Genomic DNA, 21,883 nt, shown 5'->3' with positions numbered 1-21,883 from the left:
CCATGTATTATTTGATTCTTATTAATACTTTAATTAATTAATTATTTTATCACATCATTTCCAAGAACGAAATTAATATCAAAATTGATTATATTTCTAATAATTAAGTTTGAATCTTATTCATACAATTAATCTATTGTTCTCTTATATCCGATCTATATTTTCTGTTACAAACGAAGTATAATTATGAATATTAAATAATGTTTAGCACAAGTTAAATGAAAATGAAATTGAAGAATCAATAGATAATATATAATAAATAAATTGATAAAAAAACTAAATTAAAAAAAACTTGTGAAAAATATACATATATTTTTTTATTATTATACAAAAGTGAAAAAAATTACAAAAAATAATTGATAATTCTATATTACTTATTATCTAATTATATTATTACTTATTATCTAATCATTCAAGAAAATAATTTGTTTTGTCTAATAATGCATTCTTCAAGGTTTCATATTCTTTTCGTTTAACATCAACTAAAGCTTTAGCTTGTAGTAAATTTGGTGGCAAGTCTTTATACTGACTAAGATAATGATTGAGTTCCGCTAATTCACCAGACATTTCTAAATATCTATGATATTTATTTAATATTTTTGTAGGGTAAAGATCTTCCACTTGCATATCTATTAAATCAGTTTCTAACTTTTCTACAGTTTGCTGATATTCTTTTAATTTTGTAGATAATGAAGCATGATTACAATAAATATCTTCTTGTTCTTTTTGAGATTTCTCAATAAAGCTTTCAAGAGAAATTACAGCTTCTTGTAAATAATTGAGTTTTTTTGAAAAACTGGAATATTTTCTAAAAAGGTCATCATATAATAATGCCAATTGTTTCTCCTCATGCTGTTTTTTCTTTTCTTCTATTTTCTTTCTTTCATTTACTATATTCAATGCAACATCATTAAAATCACTCAATTTTTCACATCTTAATACTAAAGCTATTTTTTGCAATCCTTCCTTGATGTCATTAGGCAAAGATTGTGGTTCCAAATTTAATTTATTCAATAATGGTAATATTTGTTTTCCAAAAGCTATATTTTCTTCACTTGTTTCCAATATTCCTTTTTGCAAAAAATTTAATAATGATTGTTCCTCTATAGAAATAGTTTCTTCACGATACTTTGTACTCGATGCAGTACTTAAAATAGAATCACTTTGTAAAGACGATTCTACCTATTTTTTAAAATTTATTTTTAATTATTACATAATTTTACAATATTTTATTTTTAAACAACATATTATAATTTTATCACAAGAAATATTACCTCACTGTTATACTCCATGTCAATTTTACACTTCATTAAAGTCGTTACAAATCACTTTTAACTGTTCCTAAATGCATAAATTTTTGTTAATTGAAAGATACATTCTTGATTAATGAACTTAATTTATATTATATAATATATTTATATTCGATATATATTAAATTTATATATTAGAGTTTATAATAATATTTTACAAATAGAATTCTAAAACTTAAAAGTTATTTACAAATTTAGGATATATTTTCACGTAGATGATGAGCGACCTATTAAGATAAAATTTTAAAATACTAACTATATTTATTGATCAGAAATGTACATATGCATTGAATTATTAGCACATTTGATAATAACTCATTTATACAAGTTAATAATAGTATACATTTATAAATCGTTATTTAAACATCAATTTTTATCGTTTTTACGCAATGAAAATTCGTATTTATCTAGATTGAATTTTAATAACGGCTGTCTAGAAATATATAATTATATATAAAACGCTGTTTTTTGTACGCTTTCATGTACAGTTTTCATTGGCAGTTATTTGTTTTTGGTAAGGATAAAATTCGTAAAATAGTAAATGAATAAATCTTATAAAAATAAAAACTAATGTAAGTAAATAGTATTTGTGTTTCTTTGCTATATGATTCTATGTAGTAGTGTTAAAACGAATATTTGACCAATATCTGTAAAATTTTTAAATTTATCATCGAAGAAAGTGGTTAGAAACAGCAACGATGAGCAACGATCAAGCAAACGAATTGTCTGAAACAGTTGAGGTAAAATTTTAAAATAAATACTTTTAATTTTTTATTTATCTTAAAAGTTTATATTTGAGTTCTCTATAAATTTTAAATTTCTTTAATATTTTAATATTAATATTTTGTGTCATTATTATATTATTTATTATATTATATTGTCATAATTAAATAAAAATTTTATTAATATAGTGATTTAAAAATATATTTGTGTGATAATTATAAAAAAAATAATTTTTGTTTCAGTTATCTTCCAATGACATTGAGAAAATAGAAGAAGCAAAATTAAGAGCAAAATTTCCAAATACTGGACGTCCAATTAGTGGACATTCAGCATTCCTACAAAAAAGGCTAGCTAAAGGGGTAAAAATATTATTTATTATAATTTTTGTTTATTTATTATTTATTATAATTTTATTGTTTAAATATCTATGATTTAATATTTGGTTAAATTTCCTAAAAATAATAATAATTTTATAATAAATACATATAATAAAAATTAGGATAATAAAAATTTTATAACTTATATGTAATATATTTTCAGCAAAAATATTTTGATTCTGGAGATTATCAAATGGCAAAACAAAAATATACAGCTAAGCCTAAGCCAGCTGGTGTTTTGCCAACAGGTGATGCTATACCTACACCTGAAACAGTACCACAACGAAAAACATCTATAATTCAACAAAAATTTAATACAACAACTACATCATAAATTTTTGTACTGTTTTAAAAGTATTGCAACTCAAATGATATAATGCGGTTATATGCAATCTGAATTTTAAATGATTCAATATCTTTATATTTTATAAATGGTATTATTTTGAAATTTCAACTTTTATGTTTTTTGAATGCTTATACATTATCAATATTGAAAAAGATTTATGTTCATAATATGTATATCTTTTCAGTATATCATGTGCCATAAAAACATTCCAAAGACGAAAGTTTTTAAGGTACTTCAAAAAAATTATATACTTTATGATAATGTATCATGTATCAAATATTATTAATATTATTCTGATCTTTCTTTTATTTAAAGTGAAAGTGTTAATAATTTTGTGTTGTTTGAAATGATATTTTAGAAACATAAATATAGAATTTCAAAATTTATTTTTAAAATAAATAATGAAGTTAAATATTTAAAAATACAAGATTGATGATAAAAAAAAAATAAGTTGTAACCATTTGTATATGCAATAGAATGAGATACTATACAGATCTGCATTTCCAAAGTTGCTGTGATGTGCTTAGACTATATTCTTATAAGATGTCAGATTGTCTTAAAATCTGTATTTAACTTAACATAATCTTAATATAGCAGTTGTTTTGTTTATTGTAAACTATATTATTAATATATTGCAATTTAAATTTACTAATATTTATTTAATTACTCCCATTATTTTGACAAGAAAGAAGAAATAAATTTGAATAATAAACTTTTATTAATTTTTTTTTTATAAATTTTGTTAAAGTACATGGAAATTTTAATAAAATTGTTTTTTTGTATTAATTTTTGATTGATGAAATATATATTGAATAATAATTTTTCTATATGTAAAATATTATTTATTGAAATAATTAGTAAAAAAATAATAAATTTATAGATAAAACATTTTAAATATTAAATCACATTATATTTTAATCATACATGTAATGATGTTTGCTTATGATTTATTTTTGCTATTATTTTTATTATTGCTATTATAAATATTATAAATATATTCTATTTCTATCTTGTTCTAGTTTTATAGAATAAATTCTTATTTTGCAATAAAATTTTTAGTATTCTAAAATCAACTATTATATAATTAATATATATATCCACTGTTTATAAATATATATATTAAATTTAATAATTAAATTTACACAATTTGATAAATCTACACAATTGTAAATTTAAATTTAAATGATATGCTACAATATTATTCTAATAAATTTTTTTTTATTAATCATATTTTAAATGTTAAAACATTTTATTTTAGAAATATTTTTTTTCTTTTGTAATTACATTTAGAATTTCCATATGTTTATTTATACATGTCTTCTATCAAATTTTCATACATCTTATGAACAATATTTCTTTTAACTTTAAGTGTTGGTCCCAATTCTCCAGTAACAATTGAAAAATCATGCGGCAAAATTTGGAATTTTTGTACTTTTTGTGCATGACTTATTACTTTAGTATTTGCTCTTTTAATTGCTTTATCAATTTCTTCATATACCTATAAAAACATATATTTATAAATAATTTGTTTTCTATTTGAAAAATTTTTTGTTATATGCAAGATATTTGTAAAATTGATTCTAAAAGTCAAAAGAAATATAAAAGTATATAAAAAATTAATTGAATGTTATTTAAATTATATGTAATTGATAAATTATTTCCTTGCTTTATTTAATATGAATTTATTTTAATATTATAAATTACTTAAAATTTTAATCAACATTTTTATATACCAACTTTTGTATTTATTAAATTCTTTAGAATTAACTCTAAAAATATTCTAGAAATTAATACTTTCTATATATTAATAAACTTACAAATGGATCATGTGTTTCTAAAACTTCTGAAACTGTTTTTGATGTACTTCCAATAGATTGTAACCATTTTAAAGTACTTAAAGTAAAGTTATCTTCTGGAGCACCAGTTTCAGCATTAATTTCAGTCTGAAAATAAAAATTATATAATTTGAAAAAATATAAATATTAAATGTAGAAATTCAATATATCTATATCTTACCTTTAGAGTAACTAACATAGTAAGATATTTTCGTTTATCTCCAATTAATAAAGCATTACTTAATATAGATAATTCAGCTAATACTAACTGCTCTATATAAATTGGTGGTACATTTTCTCCTCCAGCAGTGATAATTAATTCTTTTATTCTTCCTATATTCAATATATATATTAGATATTAGATATTAAATAATATTAAACAATATATAAAGATGTATAAAACATATAAAACATATAAAATATATAATATATATTATACGTATAATATATGCAAATATGTGTTTTACAACATACGAGGAATAAATATAAAATATAAAAATGAAAAATTTATATCTTTTATTTGAAATTATTTATAAGATATTTGTAAAATAATAATTTTTAATATATATTTAATAAAAAAGATAAATAAAAAAGAAATAAAAAAAATTTTGTTATCGATATAATTATCTGTTCAATTTTATATTATCAAAGAATGTAATCAAATATAAAATGACAGAAAATTAATTATAAATTTCATAAACAAGATCAAGATCATATAATTTTTTTTAGTCATTTTTATGATTCAAATTAATTTCTGAAATATTATTCATTCTGAAATATTATACATGTAAGATATTCTATTTATATATATAAATGTATACCTGTAATATACAAAAATCCATCTGAATCAAATTTTCCTATATCACCAGAATGTAACCAACCATCTGCATCCAATACTTCATTTGTTTTTTGAGGTTCATTTAAATATCCCATAAATATGTGTCTTCCATGCATACAAATTTCACCTTCACCATTGCTATCTGGATTATATAATTTTGTGTTAAGTCCAGATATAGATTGACCAACACTATTTAATCTGAATAGAAAATAAATAAAAAAAAAATCTATTAAATAGATCATAGAAATATAATTTTAAAGATAAAATATTTTCATATTAAATTAATTAAATTAAATATAAATATATTAAATTAATTAATGCAAATATTCAAAAATATTGATAACATTAAGAAATATTTTAAATATAAGTTAAATAGTTTTGAAAAGCACTTAATTTGATAAAAATAATTTTTTTCAGCAAAATATCACATAAAGCAAAAATCATATAAAGATTAGCTTTATAAATTAAAATAAAATCATATATTTTTTTTATATTTTGTAATCAATATATTCGTCGTATATATAATAAAATAATTATATTAAAATATATATTTTTTAAAACATTCAACTTTTATTTCAGTAAAACAAAAATTTTAAAAACTTTATAACTATCGAAATTAAATTGAATATTCCATATAAAAATAAATATTTACTTGAAATTTATTGGTGTATTCAGAGTGTGTGCACCACTGCATTCAGACATTCCATATGCATCTAATATAGGAATATCTAAACTTAAAAAATATTGTTTAATTTCGGAACTTAAAGGTGCTGCTGCACTAATACACATTTTACATCTATCCAAACCTAGTGCTGCTCTTATTTTATTAAAAATTAGACATTTAGCAATTATATAGCTCCAATGTTTATGATCATTGCCATTCATTTTATTTATATTATAATAAAGTGCTTGTGATTTTGCCCACGAAGCAATCCATGTTTTAATAAATCCATTGTTAGCTGCAACTGCTTGCATTTTTTCATAAATCTTTTCCCATACTCTTGGTACACCTACGAATGTGGTAGGTCGTGCCACAAGCAAAGTATTAATTAAACTACCTTTAAGCGCATTTTGATCTGCGAAATATATTGTGCCAGCTATATATAACATGAAATATAAATCAACTACCTGGAATTATTAAAAAATACATAATTATAATAATACTACATATTCAAAATTTGCATTTTTCGAAATCGCTCACATCGATTATTTTTCAATCATGTCAACAATCATAAAAATTTATAAATTTACCTGTGCTGCAACATGAGACAGTGGTAAATAACTAACTAAAGTTTCGTAACCTTCTTTCAATTTTAAAACAGTACTCATGCTTCGAACATTGAATAAAAAATTATCATGACTTAACATTACAGCTTTTGGATTTCCAACAGTACCTGACTGTAAAAAAAATGTAGTAATTTCATTTTTTAATTTAATAATTAAAAAATTATTTTTTAATAATAAAATCTTATAAAAAATTGATTTTTTATACCGTAAAAACCAAAGTGCAGCATTCATTCACTGCAATTGTTTTTAAAACTTCATTTAATTTGACATCAGATTCTGCTTCGCCAATTTTTATTAAGTCATTCCACTAATAAATAAAAATTACTATTAAAAATAGTTTAATAATATATTTGATATCATATGAAATGACTTACACTTAAAATATCTTTTTGTTCTGGTTTGCCTTCGTATTGAACAATTACTTTTAAATGAGGAAGATTATGCTTTATTTGTAATATTTTTTCTAATTGTTTTCTATTTTCAACAACTATTATATTTGCCTTGCTAATTATAGCACAATGTTGACATGCTTCTGGATTATTTGTAGTATATATTCCAACTGCAAATCCTCTAAAAAAAATTATAAATTATATTATATTATATATTAATTATATATTATATAAATATTTACTGCATAAAATATTTGAATAAAATATTGTTGTAAATTTTTTCATTTTTACATATAAGAATTCAAAAGCTAAAAAATTTAAATTTATATAATTTAATTCTCTTAAATTTAATTAAATTAAACAAATAAGAATTTTTTTATTGATTAAAAAAATTTTAATTGATAAGTTAATTAAATTAATTATTACTATGAAAATACTTATTCATTTAATTTGTTAATTGAAGATTTTAACACAATAAGAAAATTTTTAATTATATAAATTATTTTTAAAAAATGTGATTTTAAAATTAGATATATTATTCTTCTTATTCTTCATATATGTAATATTTACCCTGCATATATTGCACCAAGATTTGCAAAAAGCCATTCTGGGCTATTAAATCCTAAAATGCAAACTCCATGATAGCGTTCTAAACCCAATTTCAAGAAAGCTTTGGCTACAGTTCTCACTTGACTTTCATATTCACTAAAAATATATATTAATAAAAAAATCCATTTTAGATATTAAATTTTTTTTTATTTTTATAGAATGCTTACCTATATGTATATGTTTTTCTTATACCATTTTCATCAGGTCTTGCCACCAAAGCTAAATGATTAGAATATTTCTTTACTGTATTTGACATTAATCCAGGAATTGATATAGGCATTGAATTATCTTCATTATTTAATTGTATTCGTACACGTCCATTATATTCTGTAGTCTTAAAACTATCAGCAGGTAAAATTTGATCAGGTCCTATAAATAAAATAAATGAAATAAATATGTGCTTTATAATTTAATTTTTAACTTTTTAAAAATTTGGATATTTACCATCAAGACCAGTTTCGTTGTAATGTATAAAATTTTTGTCCGTTATATTGTCCTGTAAGATTAAAAATTTTAATTTTTAACTTTTTTTTTTCTTTCTTTTATTTTTTTTATTATACAAATATGAAATGAGACGAACCTAGCGATATGTTTTTCCGTATCAATTTTAATGATTTTGAAATATATTATAAAGAAAATTATTTTAAATAATTTTTTTTTATACGTGACAATAATTAATTTTAATTATCGAGTTATTCATAAAAAACTTTTGATATTAAAATTACTTAATTCATGATGATATTACTATTGAATTTTGCTTATGTGTACGTTGTTTACGGTATTACGCGATCATTTCTTATCTTATTACATATACATATTTCTTTAAATTTTTTATATAAATAAAATGATAAGAATATAATATATTTTCAATTTAAATACATTACACATATTTAATTAATTAATATATAGATATATTATATACATTTTTTGTTATTCTTTAGATATATTATACATATATATTATTTTATTTTAACATGGATATTTTAGTATAATATAATCAAACTAATTTATGAAATGGAATAAATTTCATTTTAAGTCTTAGATTATCTTTTATTAAATTTGTATTAATTAAATTAAAAATTTAATCATTTATTGGCTACTTATTATAATAAAAAAAAATTATTTTAATTGTTTAAAGATTGAGAACTTCATCTTTTATTTAAAATTTAATACATAGCTTAGAAGAATATATATATGTAGACGTATCGCTTCATTGATACATATATATAAGCAGAATTCAATATACAGTCAATATCAAAAAATTTTTATGAATAATTTGAAATTATTAAAATGTCAGAATTATATATAATATATATAATTATATATAATGAAATAATGAAAAAAATTTTTCTAAATGATGTTTTCTAAATGAATTTTTCTCATAATTTTTTCAAGTTTTAAACTTATCAAGATCGAAGATGCGAGAAAAAAATATATTGATAAATTCATGACGAATGATATTAAAAATAAATTTTCTAAAAAAAATTATTTAATTTTTTTTTTTTAATTATCACACCTTTTCATTTATCGTAAAATCCTTTATTATTCCATTTGTTTGAATTGGCTGCATCGTCGTCAATCTAAAATAACATATAGTAAGTTTTATACATAATTAAATAAAACTAAAAATATTTAAAATTTAATTTGTTTTATAATAAATATTTTGGCATAAATAATATTTTCGAATATGAATATAGTTAATATAAATCATAAATAATAATATGTAATAATTTAATTTTGTTAATTTAATCCTATCTTAAATTTAAACATTACATTTCATGAAATTTAATAATTATTCTTTAATAATTATTTTATTTCAATATATTAACAATATATTTGAATATAAATCTCATATATTTGATACAATTAATGATAAATAAAAATTATTTTGTTTATAATTCAAATTTGATAATTTATATAATGCTCGAAATAGAAATGGAAGTTTGATTTATATAATTCTATAATGATTTATATAATTTAACAAAAGAAAAAAAAAAGAATTAATTTGCATGAATATAATATTTTTTATAACTTTAATATTTTAATAAATAAATATTTTTTAATATTTTAAATTTTTTACTCGTAACTATTTAAATTATAAACTCTTTTACTAAATCTTTAATGTAATCTTTAAAATTACTTACGTGATATTTTGATATTTTTTTCTCTTTAGTTAGTTAATTAATATGTAAACATCTACTTATCACCTCATATTGCCTCATTTATATTAGTATTCTTATATTGCATCATCCTTATAGATATTTTTATAAATTATAAATTTATATAAATATTATTTTAATTCATTTCAAATTTATTGTATTTATATATATTTATATATATTTAAAATCATAATCCAAAAGACTGATAATGATTCTATATATAAAAAAAATGGAAAAAAAAATATTTTTTTATTTAAAATTTCATTATCATTATCATATGATACATTAAATCTTAAAACTTTTTAACTATGAAATTAAAAATGAAATTAACTCACATGTCTTCTGATTAGAATGAATCGATAAAAGCTAATTTTAATTCATATGAAAATAAACATATAAAATAAATATTTTTTATTTTAAAATAAATCTATTTTATTTAAAAATTAATTTTCAAAAAAATTGAATTTGAAAATTTAAAAATTATATGATTATCAATTATCTTGACTATAAATGTTATCATTGAGCAATTTGATCTTTTAATATACTATTAAAAAACTTATTTTGCAAATATATTATAAATTAGATAAGAAAATCGAAAAAAGTTATAAAAAGTATAAATTTTATTGTTTCATAACATCAATATAATTGATTTATAAGAATAATAATTATTATAGAAATAACATAGAAATTTTTTAATAAAATGGAATCGATTTCAATTAATATGCCAACGCAAATTGAAAATTTTTTAAATATACCCAAATATTTTATTGTATTTAAAAAATTTGTTCATTAAGATTATTATAAAAATATATAAAAGATTTATAAAAAAACTAAAATATAATAAAGAAAATACAATAGCAATTATAAATATTTTTAAATAGCATAAAGGAATTAATTGACGCATTTATCATAGATCATTGAATTACGCTATAATATGATTATCATTTATCAGTCTTAAAAGACTGATATATTTAAATTACAAAATATTAATTTAATAAATAACTATTTATATTCAATTCAGTTTTCCATTTATTATGGATTATTTAAAATTAATCAAATATTCTTAAAGATATCTTTAAAAAATAAAATTTCACAGAATTTATTTAATCTAAGAAATTATTTAATTAATGAAAGTCAATAACAAAATAATATTTTTTGACGGTACATTTAAGCATTTTATTTCTTTTTTATTTATATTAACTATTAATATAAATAATTAATTGTTAACTGATTGTTAAATTGTTAAAAGTATAAACATTTTATATTGTTTATTTCGTCATCTATATTAATAAAGAAATGGAAAAATTTAATTAATGAATAATCACAGTAATAATTATATCTTTTATGAAGAAAAAATAAAAAATTAAATTATGAAACGCATTTATAATTGACATGATAATTTATTTCGGAAATCCAAGAATGAACATGCAAACAAAGTCATTAGATGATAAACACAAAACACATAAAATTGATATTTTTTGATTATATAACAAATAGTAATTTTCCATTAACAAATTAAAATTACAAATTTAAATTACTTTGAAAATAAATAAAACTTGAGAAAAACATTATATAGATTTCAAATTATATATATTTAAAATATATATATATATATCTTTACTTTCACTTATTATATAATTAAAATTAAAATATTAATTATTTGATTTAAAATATAAATACAAATTTTTTACTTGTAATATTTGATTTCAATATTAAATAAATTAATAAAATTTTGAATTTTTATTAAATTTAAAAAAAAATGTTAGTTTTGATCGAACCAATTGTTATAATTATTAATTTTAATTAAAAATTGATGAACTACAACATACAATAAAAAAAGGTAATTTTTTTTTAGATTTATAAATGAATTTAAGATATAGTAACAAGATAAATGCAATATTATTGACAATTTTGTTATAGAACTTTCTTTCTCTTATTTCCTTTCTTTCTGTACTACTGAGAATAGTACCGTTATATGTCAATGATTCGAAGGTAGAAAGTGGGTCTATAGTTCGAATAATTAATTTTTTTCAATTAAAAAATTATAATGTATTTGATAATGTAAGAAATGAAAATAAAGATCTAAATTTGATATGATTAATGACATAAAGAAGTTTTTTTTTTTTTCCTATTTTTAAATAATAAATTATCTATAAATATAAATTATTATTTTATATGGAATTATCATTTACGAAATTTTATCATTTTATTATTTTGTTTTTATCAAATTGTTTTAATCCAATCATAGAATAATGTATGAATAATTTTGAAATCATTATATTTTTAATTTATTCCAAAAAATTATATATTATCAATATATTTTATATTTATAAGAATTTTATTATTAAAATTTTTATATATTTAAATAAAATTACTAACAAGATTAGTAAATATTTTATAAAAAAAATTAAATATCAATTTTTTTTTAATTCAGTCAATCTTTATTATAATCATTTTTTTTTTAAATACCTATTCATAATAATTAAAATAAAAAATATTTTTATTTGAAAATTAAAGACATTTAATATGTTAACAATCACTTTTATTATTTTAAAATCATTTCATTATAGTTTATATAATACATGTATAAAAAAAAACATTAATATTTCATAGATTAGTTATCAAATTCATTATTCATCATTTAGAATCAATCATCATTTACGTTGAAGTCTATAATTGGTCGATTCTTCAGATGTAATATATATAAAATTTAATGCACGATTTATATTATGTTTAAAAAAAAAATAAATTTTTAAATTAATATAATATAATTTTCTTTGTCACATTTAAATTTATATAAATTCTTTCAAATTTTATGTTTTGATATATATACATATATATAATGTTTAATATATATTAAATATTCATTGTTTTTCTTCATATTTCAATGGATCTGAAAAGTGGGGAATGAACTTAAACCCGTTACTAATGATCACGCCACCTCGAAATCATATATTATTTTGAAATCAAAAGAAATCACGTAATACTGATGAATTTAATATATCGAAAAGTAATGAATGTTATATGAATATAATTAATAATGAATGTAATTTCAAATTCAATAAAATATAATCATTAAATTTATTTGATTATTTATAGTATATTTAATGAATTATTTAAAATCATCATTAATATTTTATCACAAACAACAAATACAAGTTATGAATTATTTAAAATCATCATTAATATTTTATTACATTCATTCATTCATTACATTCATATTTATTATTATATTATTAATTATTACATTATTAATATATTAAGTTTTTACATAAATAATAAAAAATATTCAAATTTAATATCTACCTTTCTTTCTTAAATGATGACTTTACGATTTTAAATTTACGTACAATTCAAAGTAGTCTTCTTGATTTCTTCTACTTAAAAACTCCGTACTGCACAGACGTTGCAGTGATACTGATTAAACTCTGAGTTTACCGCGCTAATCATAGTCAACTTACGATTTAGTTGATATAAGATGTCATACTTGAAATTATAATTCTTTTATTACGTAGTAAGAACTTAATAAGAATAAATTCAAATAAATTGTAGGTAATATAAATAATATATGAATTTATTTCTATATATATAGAGGAACATATTTTCATTATTCATTCTTCACTATTCGTAAATCACATTTAATATATTATTTTGAAGTAATCATTTATAATATAGATATTCTAATAACATTGTAATAATGAAATGCAATAAATTATAAAAATTTTATAATTTTCCAAATATATAAAAAATATCATTATAAAATATTTTTTTCATTACAATTTAATTTTAATTACAAATTTCATTAAATAAAATAAGTTTTCTTCGTTTTTTGAAAAATCATTTTTTGTGTCATTATGTTCATCATATGATATTTATTTATAATTAATTTATTTCACACTTATAATAAAATTATTATTAAATAAAATATAATGATTTAAACAAGAGAAATTTAATATAAAATGAAAAATATCAAATTTAAATTTGTTATAAAATATATTTTTTAATATTAATTGTAACATTAATATTGTAATGTTAATGATAAAAATTGTTCATTCATTAATATCTTTATATTAAATATATTCTATAAAAATTTTTAATACATTAATATATTTAATAAATATAAAAGAAGTTCAAAATCATTTAATAATTTATCTGTAATAAAATAATATAAAAAGATTTTTAATATTCTTTTTATTTTAATTTTGCTATATATAAAATATATTGCTTTTTATGTATTATTTTTAAATAATTAAAATTAAATGTAATTTATTTAAATTTTTCAAATTCAAATTATATAATATATAAATATATATTCATAATATATATATTAAAAAATTAAAATTTTTATATTTTTTTATATTTTAATTTAAATTATTAACTGTTAATTTGAATTATTTAATTTAAATTATTAATAAATTATTTTATTAATAAGTTTAATTTTAAAAATATTATATAATTTGATTGTATAAATTTACAAATGTACATGATAATTAAACTTTAAATTACTAAAAATTTTAATTAAAATAATAATATAAAAAATCAAATTATCACATGCGCAGAAGACAATATATATACACTATAGTTCATATAGGTTAAAGAATTTTATTGTCACGCGTAAGATTATTAACTTATCATATAACCAAAATTAGATTGTGATAGTGAAACTTATAATAATTTAATTAAACAATTTAAAATGCCAGGAACACCTATGAAAGAAAAGAATGATACATTACAGAAATTACAAATAACGGAACGCCCTCCGGTTACAAATTATGAACCCGTTGTGCGGGAAATAACACAAACCGATAGATTAAATAAAAAATTATTGGTATCGCTTTTAGAAAGAATGAATAAATCAACTGGTGAATTCGATAAATTTATGGACAAAGGAAATAACAGTTGTGATTCTCAAAATGATAATGAGTTTTAAATATAAATGTGCATATTATAAAAGCTAACCTACATATACTATTAACCGGCAAAATTATCCTATAATTGTATAATTATCAAAGAACGAATATTATTTAAGAAGAGAAGAAAATTTACAGAGTTTCTTGCATTTAAATATTTATATTTAAAAATTTTCTAAAAAATTTAATATTAAACGAAAAATTAATATTTTGTATATAAGAAAGTGGGAATACAACTTGTTGAATATGACGACGCTATCAGATACTTCTGATTGTAATGAAAATGAACATGACATAATAGTTCAATATGAAAATCAAGAATCAGAGGAAGATCAAGATATTATTCAACAAAAGTCAGATTTGGAAAATGAAGAAAGTAAAGAAGAGAATATTGTAAAAAGAATTGATCCATCAACTTCATCTAAAAAACATATAGTAAGAAATCCTTTGCCTAAATTAAATACAGAACGGTTAAAGGGTCCTAAAGGAATTCATACTATTGAAAAATATTTTGAAGGCTTTAAATATTATGAAAAAGGATATGAAAAATTAGATTTGGATAGAATTATGAAAAGATTAGAACATTGGGGACATAGATTATTTCCTAAATTAGATTTTGATGATTTTCTTGAAAGATTAGAAAAATTAGGTACTAAAAAGGATCTTCAAGTGTTTATAAAGAAATATAGACAAGATATGATCAATGAAGATATTGATATTATTAACCAGAATAATAATATAGATATAGAAGAAAATAAAGAACAAAATGAACCTATTGATGAATTTGATTTATTGATTGCAGAACAAATAGAAAAACAAAAACAAGTTATGCAACAATCTTCATTTAATATAGCTGCAACTAATAATGATGCATTTGATAAGTTATTATCAGAATCTAATACTGCAAATTCTTTGTTTACAACTAATACTTCTAATACTTCTAATTCTTCACAATTAAGTAATGAAATAAAAGAACGTATAGAAAAAAATAGGCAACAAGCTATCCAAAGAAGACTTGCAAAACTTAAAGAAGTGCAAGAAAAAAATTAAATAAAAAATCTTTAAAAAGTTAGAACTTAATAATTTAACTTAATAATAACAATTTTTTATCTACAGTTAATATTTAATTTTTCACAATTCAATAATAAGATAAAAAAACATATAAAAATAAATCAGAAAAGTTATCCAAAAAAGATTGTAAAATTTAAAGAAATATAAAAAAAAACTAAATGAAAGTTTGAAAAAGTTAAAATTGCACAATCAGAAAATAGTAAATTATATAATTATATATTAAAAAATAAATACTTTAAAAAAATAATGATCTAAGAATATAAATATTATATATAACTTGTAAAAAATTCATTAAGGAATTTTATATTCTTTAAAAGTATTGATGTAGCAATTAGAAAAAAAAATATGTTAAATATATTATTTATTATAGATTTTTGAAGAATACTTCTTAGATTTTTATGTAATGTGAAATAAATAAAGAGATCATAATATAAATTATATATTTATTTTACTTAAGTTCTACGTTTTTGTGTACTAATATATAATACATTATTACCACGAATAAATGCATCACCATATTTATCTTTCAATTGGCCATTTACATATTCTTCTGTTTGTTCAAGTGCTATATTCATATAACCATCAAGACAAGCTAAAACACCTATAAAATAAAAATAACTTCTTAATTATTAAATTACTTTAAGTTATTTTATATACAATAATACACAAATACATTACCTCTATAATCTACACCACTATTTAACTTTACAACAACAGGACGCCCATGTATCTGTTGGATAAATTGAGATAATGCTTCTTTGCGACTCATCTGTAAATTTATATACATAAAAAATAAATATTTATTTATATAAAATTATTTTTTTTTTAAATGAGGTTAGAATCAATCGTTTTGAGATAATTTTATCATTTGTAATTTTTATTGTTATACATTATTTTTAATGTTTTTTAGACATTTTTTAAATTATATTTAAAATATTCTATTTAAAATTTTATAATTTTACCTTTTAATTTTACCTTATAATTTATCTTTTAATACACAGTACCTAATAAATTTATACTATTGATGAGATTTAATGAATCGATAATCGTAATAATAAAATGTACGTTTACAAGTAAATCTAAATATTTATATCTACAGTACACAAAATATAAAATAAAAAAGTTTTTTGATGTACACTTATACATTAATTGAACATTGTATTTTATTTATTTCAAAATAAATCAACCAATCCAATTGTAAATAATAACCATAAACTAAATTTTTATAGAATTTTATGAAACAAAATTACTATTAAGTTACTTTTTTACTTTTTTATATTTCATATGTTTAAATTATTATTAATATAACATTTAAACATTACTATTTATTTTTTAACTTTTTTTTATATTCTATAATTCAATTTATATAAAATAAAAAAGATATATATTAATATTTAGAGAAATAGTAGTTATATTCAACTTTAATATATTTTGAAGATTTTTATAGTATTATATACAATTATATACAATTATTTTATTATATAGTTTATAAAACAAAAATTAAAAAACTTTACAGACTAAAACATAACAGTTTAGTGATGTTTATTATAATTTTATTTTTATGATTATTTACTAAAATATATTTAAAAAAATTTTAGAAAATAATAATTATTAATTTATAAAACTTATTAACTTATGTTTCATTATATTTTTATGTAATTAATGTGACATAGAGGACATTCCATATATCTTATATTTTTGTGAGATTGTTTTATCATTAAATATGGTGGTATTAAAATGAAAAATTTGAATAATTTTCTTTTTGCAAGTTAGAATAAAAATGATTTTTAAAAATTTATTTTACTTTTTATACTACTTTTTATTATGAATAAGTATATAAATTAGAATTATAATTAAAGCGTAATTACATAAATCTTTATACTTCATAGATAGAGATACGTTGTTTGCAGAAATTTCACTAATTTGCAATTACTATGGTACATTGGTTACCAAAAAAATGTTTTAAAAAGAGGTATTATTCTTGATTTTAATAATTTATTTTTATTTGATCATATATTTTTTAATCTTAGATTTAATACACATACAATCGTATAAATTTACGAATAAATACTAACATTTTGATATCAATTTAATTTAATTAATATTTTAAATTGATTAAATTATCGATAAGTGTAATTATTTCCAGTTTAAAAAAATTTTATTAAATTAAATTATTAAATTATTAATTATTTAAAAAAAGTTAAATTTTTAGGATCGTATTTGTTTAACTTATATTTTTTTCATACAATATAAATATCATTTTTATTATTTTCAAATATATATATTTTTTTTACATCAATATTATATATAATTATTTGTTTGCTTATTAATTTAATTTGATAATTTATTTTTAGTTTTAATAAAAAAATTTTCAAAAATTATATATGCAATAAATTGTATATATTTTGATAAATCTAATTTAATTTTATTTAGTATGTAATATGAATTCATTGATTCTAATTTAAATATTTTAATATATTTTTTAATATATATATATTTATTTATATTATAAATTCAATCTTTTTTTATGTTATATTCTTAATATTAGATTCATTGGATATAATGAAATAAAATAAAAATGATTATATTTAAAAAGAATTTTAGAATAACAATATAAGAACAAACAAGAATAATCAAAATAACTATATCTAAGGTTTTAGTATTTTATTTTTAAAAAATGATAAAATTGTTAGATATTCATAAAGTTTTGTTAATCAAAATAATATATAGATTGTAATATTAAATCTTATGTTTATATACTAATATTAAATCTTTAAAAATTTCAATTTTTGAAATTATATAAATCAATGATTTCATAATTCATCTATATCTATTAAATTTGCATTTTAATTTACATAGGTAATTTAATAGTAAAAAATATTAAAATATATATCAGAAAATTTCTAATTTTCTTTCAATATTAATAATAATTTATTGCAAAATATAATCTATGGATATAATGATATAAATATGGATATAATTATACTTTCATGCATGTTTAAATAAATGATATATTTATTATTACATCATTAATATATATTAGTAGTTTATAATGACACATATAAATTACATTAATGGGGAACTTAAAAAGCACCTTGTGTTTGATAGCTACTAACAAATATGCAGACAACTTATCTGCTATTAGCAGCAATATTACCTTTCGCCGCTCTTGATATTTGGTATACAAAAATGTAAGTCTCTTTGTTATAATCATAATACAACATCTATCTTTTTTTTATTAGAATTAATAATTTTATAATATAACTTCAAAAATAAAAAAAATTCCTATTCATCATTAAGAGAATATCTTATTTAACATAATCTTATTTAATACAATTTTAAAATTTTTTATAAAATATATATTTACTATAACAATATTTTTAAAATTTTATATATTTGAAGAAAAATAATTTTAATATATTAATAAGCATTTTATATTAATATTTAATTATTATATAATTTTAAAATATATTGTTTTTTTCATTATTAAACAATATAATAAGAAATTATTAAATATAATAATATATTATTTATTTTTTTAAATTATTTTTTAATATGAAATATAAATCTTTCACTTTAATCTTTTATAATAGTATGAATATTAAATATGAATATCTTAAAGATTATTTTATAAAATAAATAGAATATTTTTTTTGAGTTTTATTTAATTTGACTGAATTTCAAATAATATGTAATATTATTTAAATTATAAATATAATTTTTATACAATTTTATTCTTTATTTAAATTGTAATATTAAATCCTGATAAAATTAAAATTAAAAAGATAAATAATGTTTTTATAATAAGAGATATATTTATTTATTTATTTACTTATATAAATATATTTTATTTTTATATTTTTTATTTTATTTGTATATTTATTTATTTAATTATTTATTTTATTATTTATTTATAAAAAATTAATATTTAAAAAATAAGATTGATTGAAAAATAAAACTCAAATAAATATACTAATATAGTAGTATAGTATAATTCATGTAATTTGTTTTAAAATTATTTTATTCTTCTAAATAAAGAATATTACTACTAAATAAATGTACATACTAAAGTATAATTATTCATTTATAATAATAGTAAAATATATTCATTACAGATATTTATTTTGGATTATGAAGGTATCAATATTTACATATCTTGTTATATTTGGACTTTTACCTATTATATTTCATTATTCTTATGCTTTCCAAAAAAAGATTCTTTTCTTAAATTTTGGTAAGTTAAATTTATTTATATAAATTATTGATAAACTTTTTTATTCATGAATATAATTATATATGTGATATATTTTTAGTCCAATGGCCACTTAATGTAGATTTTTCAAAACCAGAGTCAGTTGGAATGAAAGGAACAAGAAATTTTTATTTAAAAACTGATGAACAAGTGAAAATAGGATTATGGTTGATAACTGATATATAGATATATATTTTCAATTTATTTATATTAATTGCATATTATTTTTTTAGGCAAATACTACCTCAATCTTTGTTAAATGATTCCACTATTACAACTGCTAATGATTATGAAGCTGTATTAAAAAATGCTAAACAACCTATTTTTCTTTATATGCATGGTAATAGTGGTAATAGAGCAAGTAGTCATCGTTTAGAATTATATAAACTTTTTCAGAATTTAGATTATCATGTTATATGTTTTGATTATAGAGGTAAGATTATAAAATGTTATAATTATAAAAAAGAAATTCATAAAAAATTAATGTAAATAATTGTCAAATATTTTTTAATTGCAATGTTTTTTAATGTAGGCTATGGTGATAGTGAAGAAGCAGAACTTTCTGAAATGGGAGTAGTTAATGATAGTAAATATGTACTTGAATGGCTATTAAAAATAGTAAATGGTACAACCCCTGTTTTTGTATGGGGACATTCATTAGGAACTGGGTATAAATTTATATTTATATAAAGTGATAAAATTAATAATAAAATTAAAATTAAAATTTTTATTATATTATAGAGTATCTACTCATGTATTGGCATTATTAGCAATAAAAAAAGTTCAACCTGCAGGTTTGTTCTTAGAATCACCATTTAATAATATAGCAGATGAATTAAGTGAACATCCTTTAGCACAGGTACTTTTAAGAATAATAATTAATTAGAAAAATATGGTTCCTTTACATTTATTTAAAATCAATTTAATCAATAAAAAAATTCTAAAAATTTAAAAAATTTTAATTTGTTTTTAGATATTCAAACATTTACCATGGTTTCATTGGATAATTGTTGAACCATTTTATGATAATTTTCTTCGTTTTGAATCTGATAAACATGTAGAAAAAATTCAATGTCCTATTATGATATTGCATGCAGAAGATGATAATATCATTCCATTTGCTTTAGGTGAAAAGGTACAAATACGTTTCTTTTTTGTAAAATTTCATAACAATTGAAACTATTAAAAAATTTGCTTCTTTTAGTTATTTAAAACGGCAATAAATTATCATGGAAATAATACAAATAGCATTGAAATGACAAGAATTGATGCATTATATGGCCTTGGACATAAATATATATGTCGTTATAAAAATTTACCTAATGTAATCAAGTAAGTATTAACTATTAATATAATCTTATTATAAAGTTTAGTAATATTTTTTATTCAAAGTAATTTTTTTTTCAGATCATTTGTAGCTAAAGCACATAAAAATCAGACTGAGTAAATTATATTTAAATATCAATACTTTTATATAAATATTTTTTTGTATTGCACATATTCAATAATTATATCAATTTTATTGACATAAAAATTAATTTAAAAATTTATTATATAAAATGTATAAAATTTATTTATTGCATAATTATATTTTATTTTTTATTAAATAGTTCGCTACTTATAATATCCTGTAAAGTACAATAAGACTTATCATGAAAAAATTATTAAAAATGTATTGAATTTATGTTTGAAATATAATTGAATGATTAATTGAAATGTATTCTATTGTTTAAAATTAAAAAAAAATACATTTGTATTTTCTAATTGCATTGCACTT

General features: G+C 18.0%; 6 protein-coding genes across 14 annotated transcripts; 3 read left to right on the top strand and 3 right to left on the bottom strand.

Moving 5' to 3' along the window:
- Positions 1-292: 292 nt before the first annotated feature.
- LOC108002148 (uncharacterized) lies at positions 293-1,706 on the bottom strand. Of its 2 annotated transcripts, none has more exons than XM_028668849.2 (3): positions 1,567-1,706; positions 1,275-1,341; positions 293-1,182 (listed from the first exon to the last, which is right to left on the bottom strand). In XM_028668849.2, the coding sequence occupies exons 2-3, from the start codon at positions 1,308-1,310 to the stop codon at positions 409-411; spliced, it is 810 nt and encodes a 269-aa protein (XP_028524650.1). In that variant the 5' UTR covers positions 1,311-1,341; positions 1,567-1,706; the 3' UTR covers positions 293-408. The 2 variants fall into 2 exon arrangements, with proteins under 2 accessions (XP_028524650.1, XP_016919131.1); XM_017063642.2 differs by lacking the exon at positions 1,567-1,706 and adding an exon at positions 1,501-1,563.
- Positions 1,689-3,404, top strand: LOC108002149 (alpha-endosulfine). 2 transcript variants are annotated; one of them, XM_017063646.3, is made up of 4 exons: positions 1,689-1,824; positions 1,987-2,050; positions 2,276-2,392; positions 2,574-3,404. In XM_017063646.3, the coding sequence occupies exons 2-4, from the start codon at positions 2,009-2,011 to the stop codon at positions 2,742-2,744; spliced, it is 330 nt and encodes a 109-aa protein (XP_016919135.1). In that variant the 5' UTR covers positions 1,689-1,824; positions 1,987-2,008; the 3' UTR covers positions 2,745-3,404. The 2 variants fall into 2 exon arrangements, with proteins under 2 accessions (XP_016919135.1, XP_016919134.1); XM_017063645.3 differs by having other exon boundaries at positions 1,743-1,882.
- A 550-nt stretch (positions 3,405-3,954) lies between these two features.
- Positions 3,955-13,293, bottom strand: LOC108002150 (long-chain-fatty-acid--CoA ligase ACSBG2). Of its 3 annotated transcripts, none has more exons than XM_062070890.1 (13): positions 13,180-13,293; positions 9,231-9,294; positions 8,159-8,210; positions 7,882-8,083; positions 7,676-7,810; positions 7,091-7,286; positions 6,922-7,023; positions 6,681-6,827; positions 6,082-6,557; positions 5,413-5,627; positions 4,773-4,924; positions 4,574-4,699; positions 3,955-4,254 (listed from the first exon to the last, which is right to left on the bottom strand). In XM_062070890.1, the coding sequence occupies exons 2-13, from the start codon at positions 9,282-9,284 to the stop codon at positions 4,060-4,062; spliced, it is 2,052 nt and encodes a 683-aa protein (XP_061926874.1). In that variant the 5' UTR covers positions 9,285-9,294; positions 13,180-13,293; the 3' UTR covers positions 3,955-4,059. The 3 variants fall into 3 exon arrangements, with proteins under 3 accessions (XP_061926874.1, XP_061926875.1, XP_061926876.1); XM_062070891.1 differs by lacking the exon at positions 13,180-13,293 and adding an exon at positions 9,859-10,044; XM_062070892.1 differs by lacking the exons at positions 9,231-9,294; positions 13,180-13,293 and adding an exon at positions 8,295-8,496.
- A 1,736-nt stretch (positions 13,294-15,029) lies between these two features.
- On the top strand, positions 15,030-16,289 carry LOC108002014 (protein TIPIN homolog). Its single transcript, XM_017063372.2, has one exon. It carries the CDS (start codon positions 15,030-15,032, stop codon positions 15,831-15,833), a length of 804 nt encoding a protein of 267 aa, XP_016918861.2. The 3' UTR covers positions 15,834-16,289.
- LOC108002035 (U6 snRNA-associated Sm-like protein LSm6) lies at positions 16,281-17,921 on the bottom strand. Of its 3 annotated transcripts, none has more exons than XM_062076933.1 (3): positions 17,723-17,921; positions 16,533-16,623; positions 16,281-16,455 (listed from the first exon to the last, which is right to left on the bottom strand). In XM_062076933.1, exons 2-3 carry the CDS (start codon positions 16,621-16,623, stop codon positions 16,307-16,309), a joined length of 240 nt encoding a protein of 79 aa, XP_061932917.1. In that variant the 5' UTR covers positions 17,723-17,921; the 3' UTR covers positions 16,281-16,306. The 3 variants fall into 3 exon arrangements, with proteins under 3 accessions (XP_061932917.1, XP_016918883.1, XP_016918882.1); XM_017063394.3 differs by lacking the exon at positions 17,723-17,921 and adding an exon at positions 16,830-17,237; XM_017063393.3 differs by lacking the exon at positions 17,723-17,921 and adding an exon at positions 16,817-17,171.
- On the top strand, positions 17,296-21,870 carry LOC108002019 (lysophosphatidylserine lipase ABHD12). 3 transcript variants are annotated; one of them, XM_062076111.1, is made up of 11 exons: positions 17,366-17,384; positions 17,744-17,826; positions 18,963-19,045; positions 19,970-20,088; positions 20,168-20,273; positions 20,340-20,539; positions 20,639-20,774; positions 20,848-20,965; positions 21,080-21,241; positions 21,311-21,438; positions 21,514-21,870. In XM_062076111.1, the coding sequence occupies exons 3-11, from the start codon at positions 18,975-18,977 to the stop codon at positions 21,551-21,553; spliced, it is 1,080 nt and encodes a 359-aa protein (XP_061932095.1). In that variant the 5' UTR covers positions 17,366-17,384; positions 17,744-17,826; positions 18,963-18,974; the 3' UTR covers positions 21,554-21,870. The 3 variants fall into 3 exon arrangements, with proteins under 3 accessions (XP_061932132.1, XP_061932095.1, XP_061932064.1); XM_062076148.1 differs by lacking the exon at positions 18,963-19,045 and having other exon boundaries at positions 17,296-17,384; XM_062076080.1 differs by lacking the exon at positions 17,366-17,384 and having other exon boundaries at positions 17,573-17,826.
- The last annotated feature ends 13 nt before the right edge of the window (positions 21,871-21,883 follow it).

Source organism: Apis cerana, linkage group LG1 (assembly GCF_029169275.1).
Source record: "Apis cerana isolate GH-2021 linkage group LG1, AcerK_1.0, whole genome shotgun sequence".
Classification (NCBI taxonomy): Eukaryota; Metazoa; Arthropoda; class Insecta; order Hymenoptera; family Apidae; genus Apis; species Apis cerana.
Note: the sequence above shows the minus strand (reverse complement) of the source record. Positions and strands in the feature narration are given on the sequence as shown.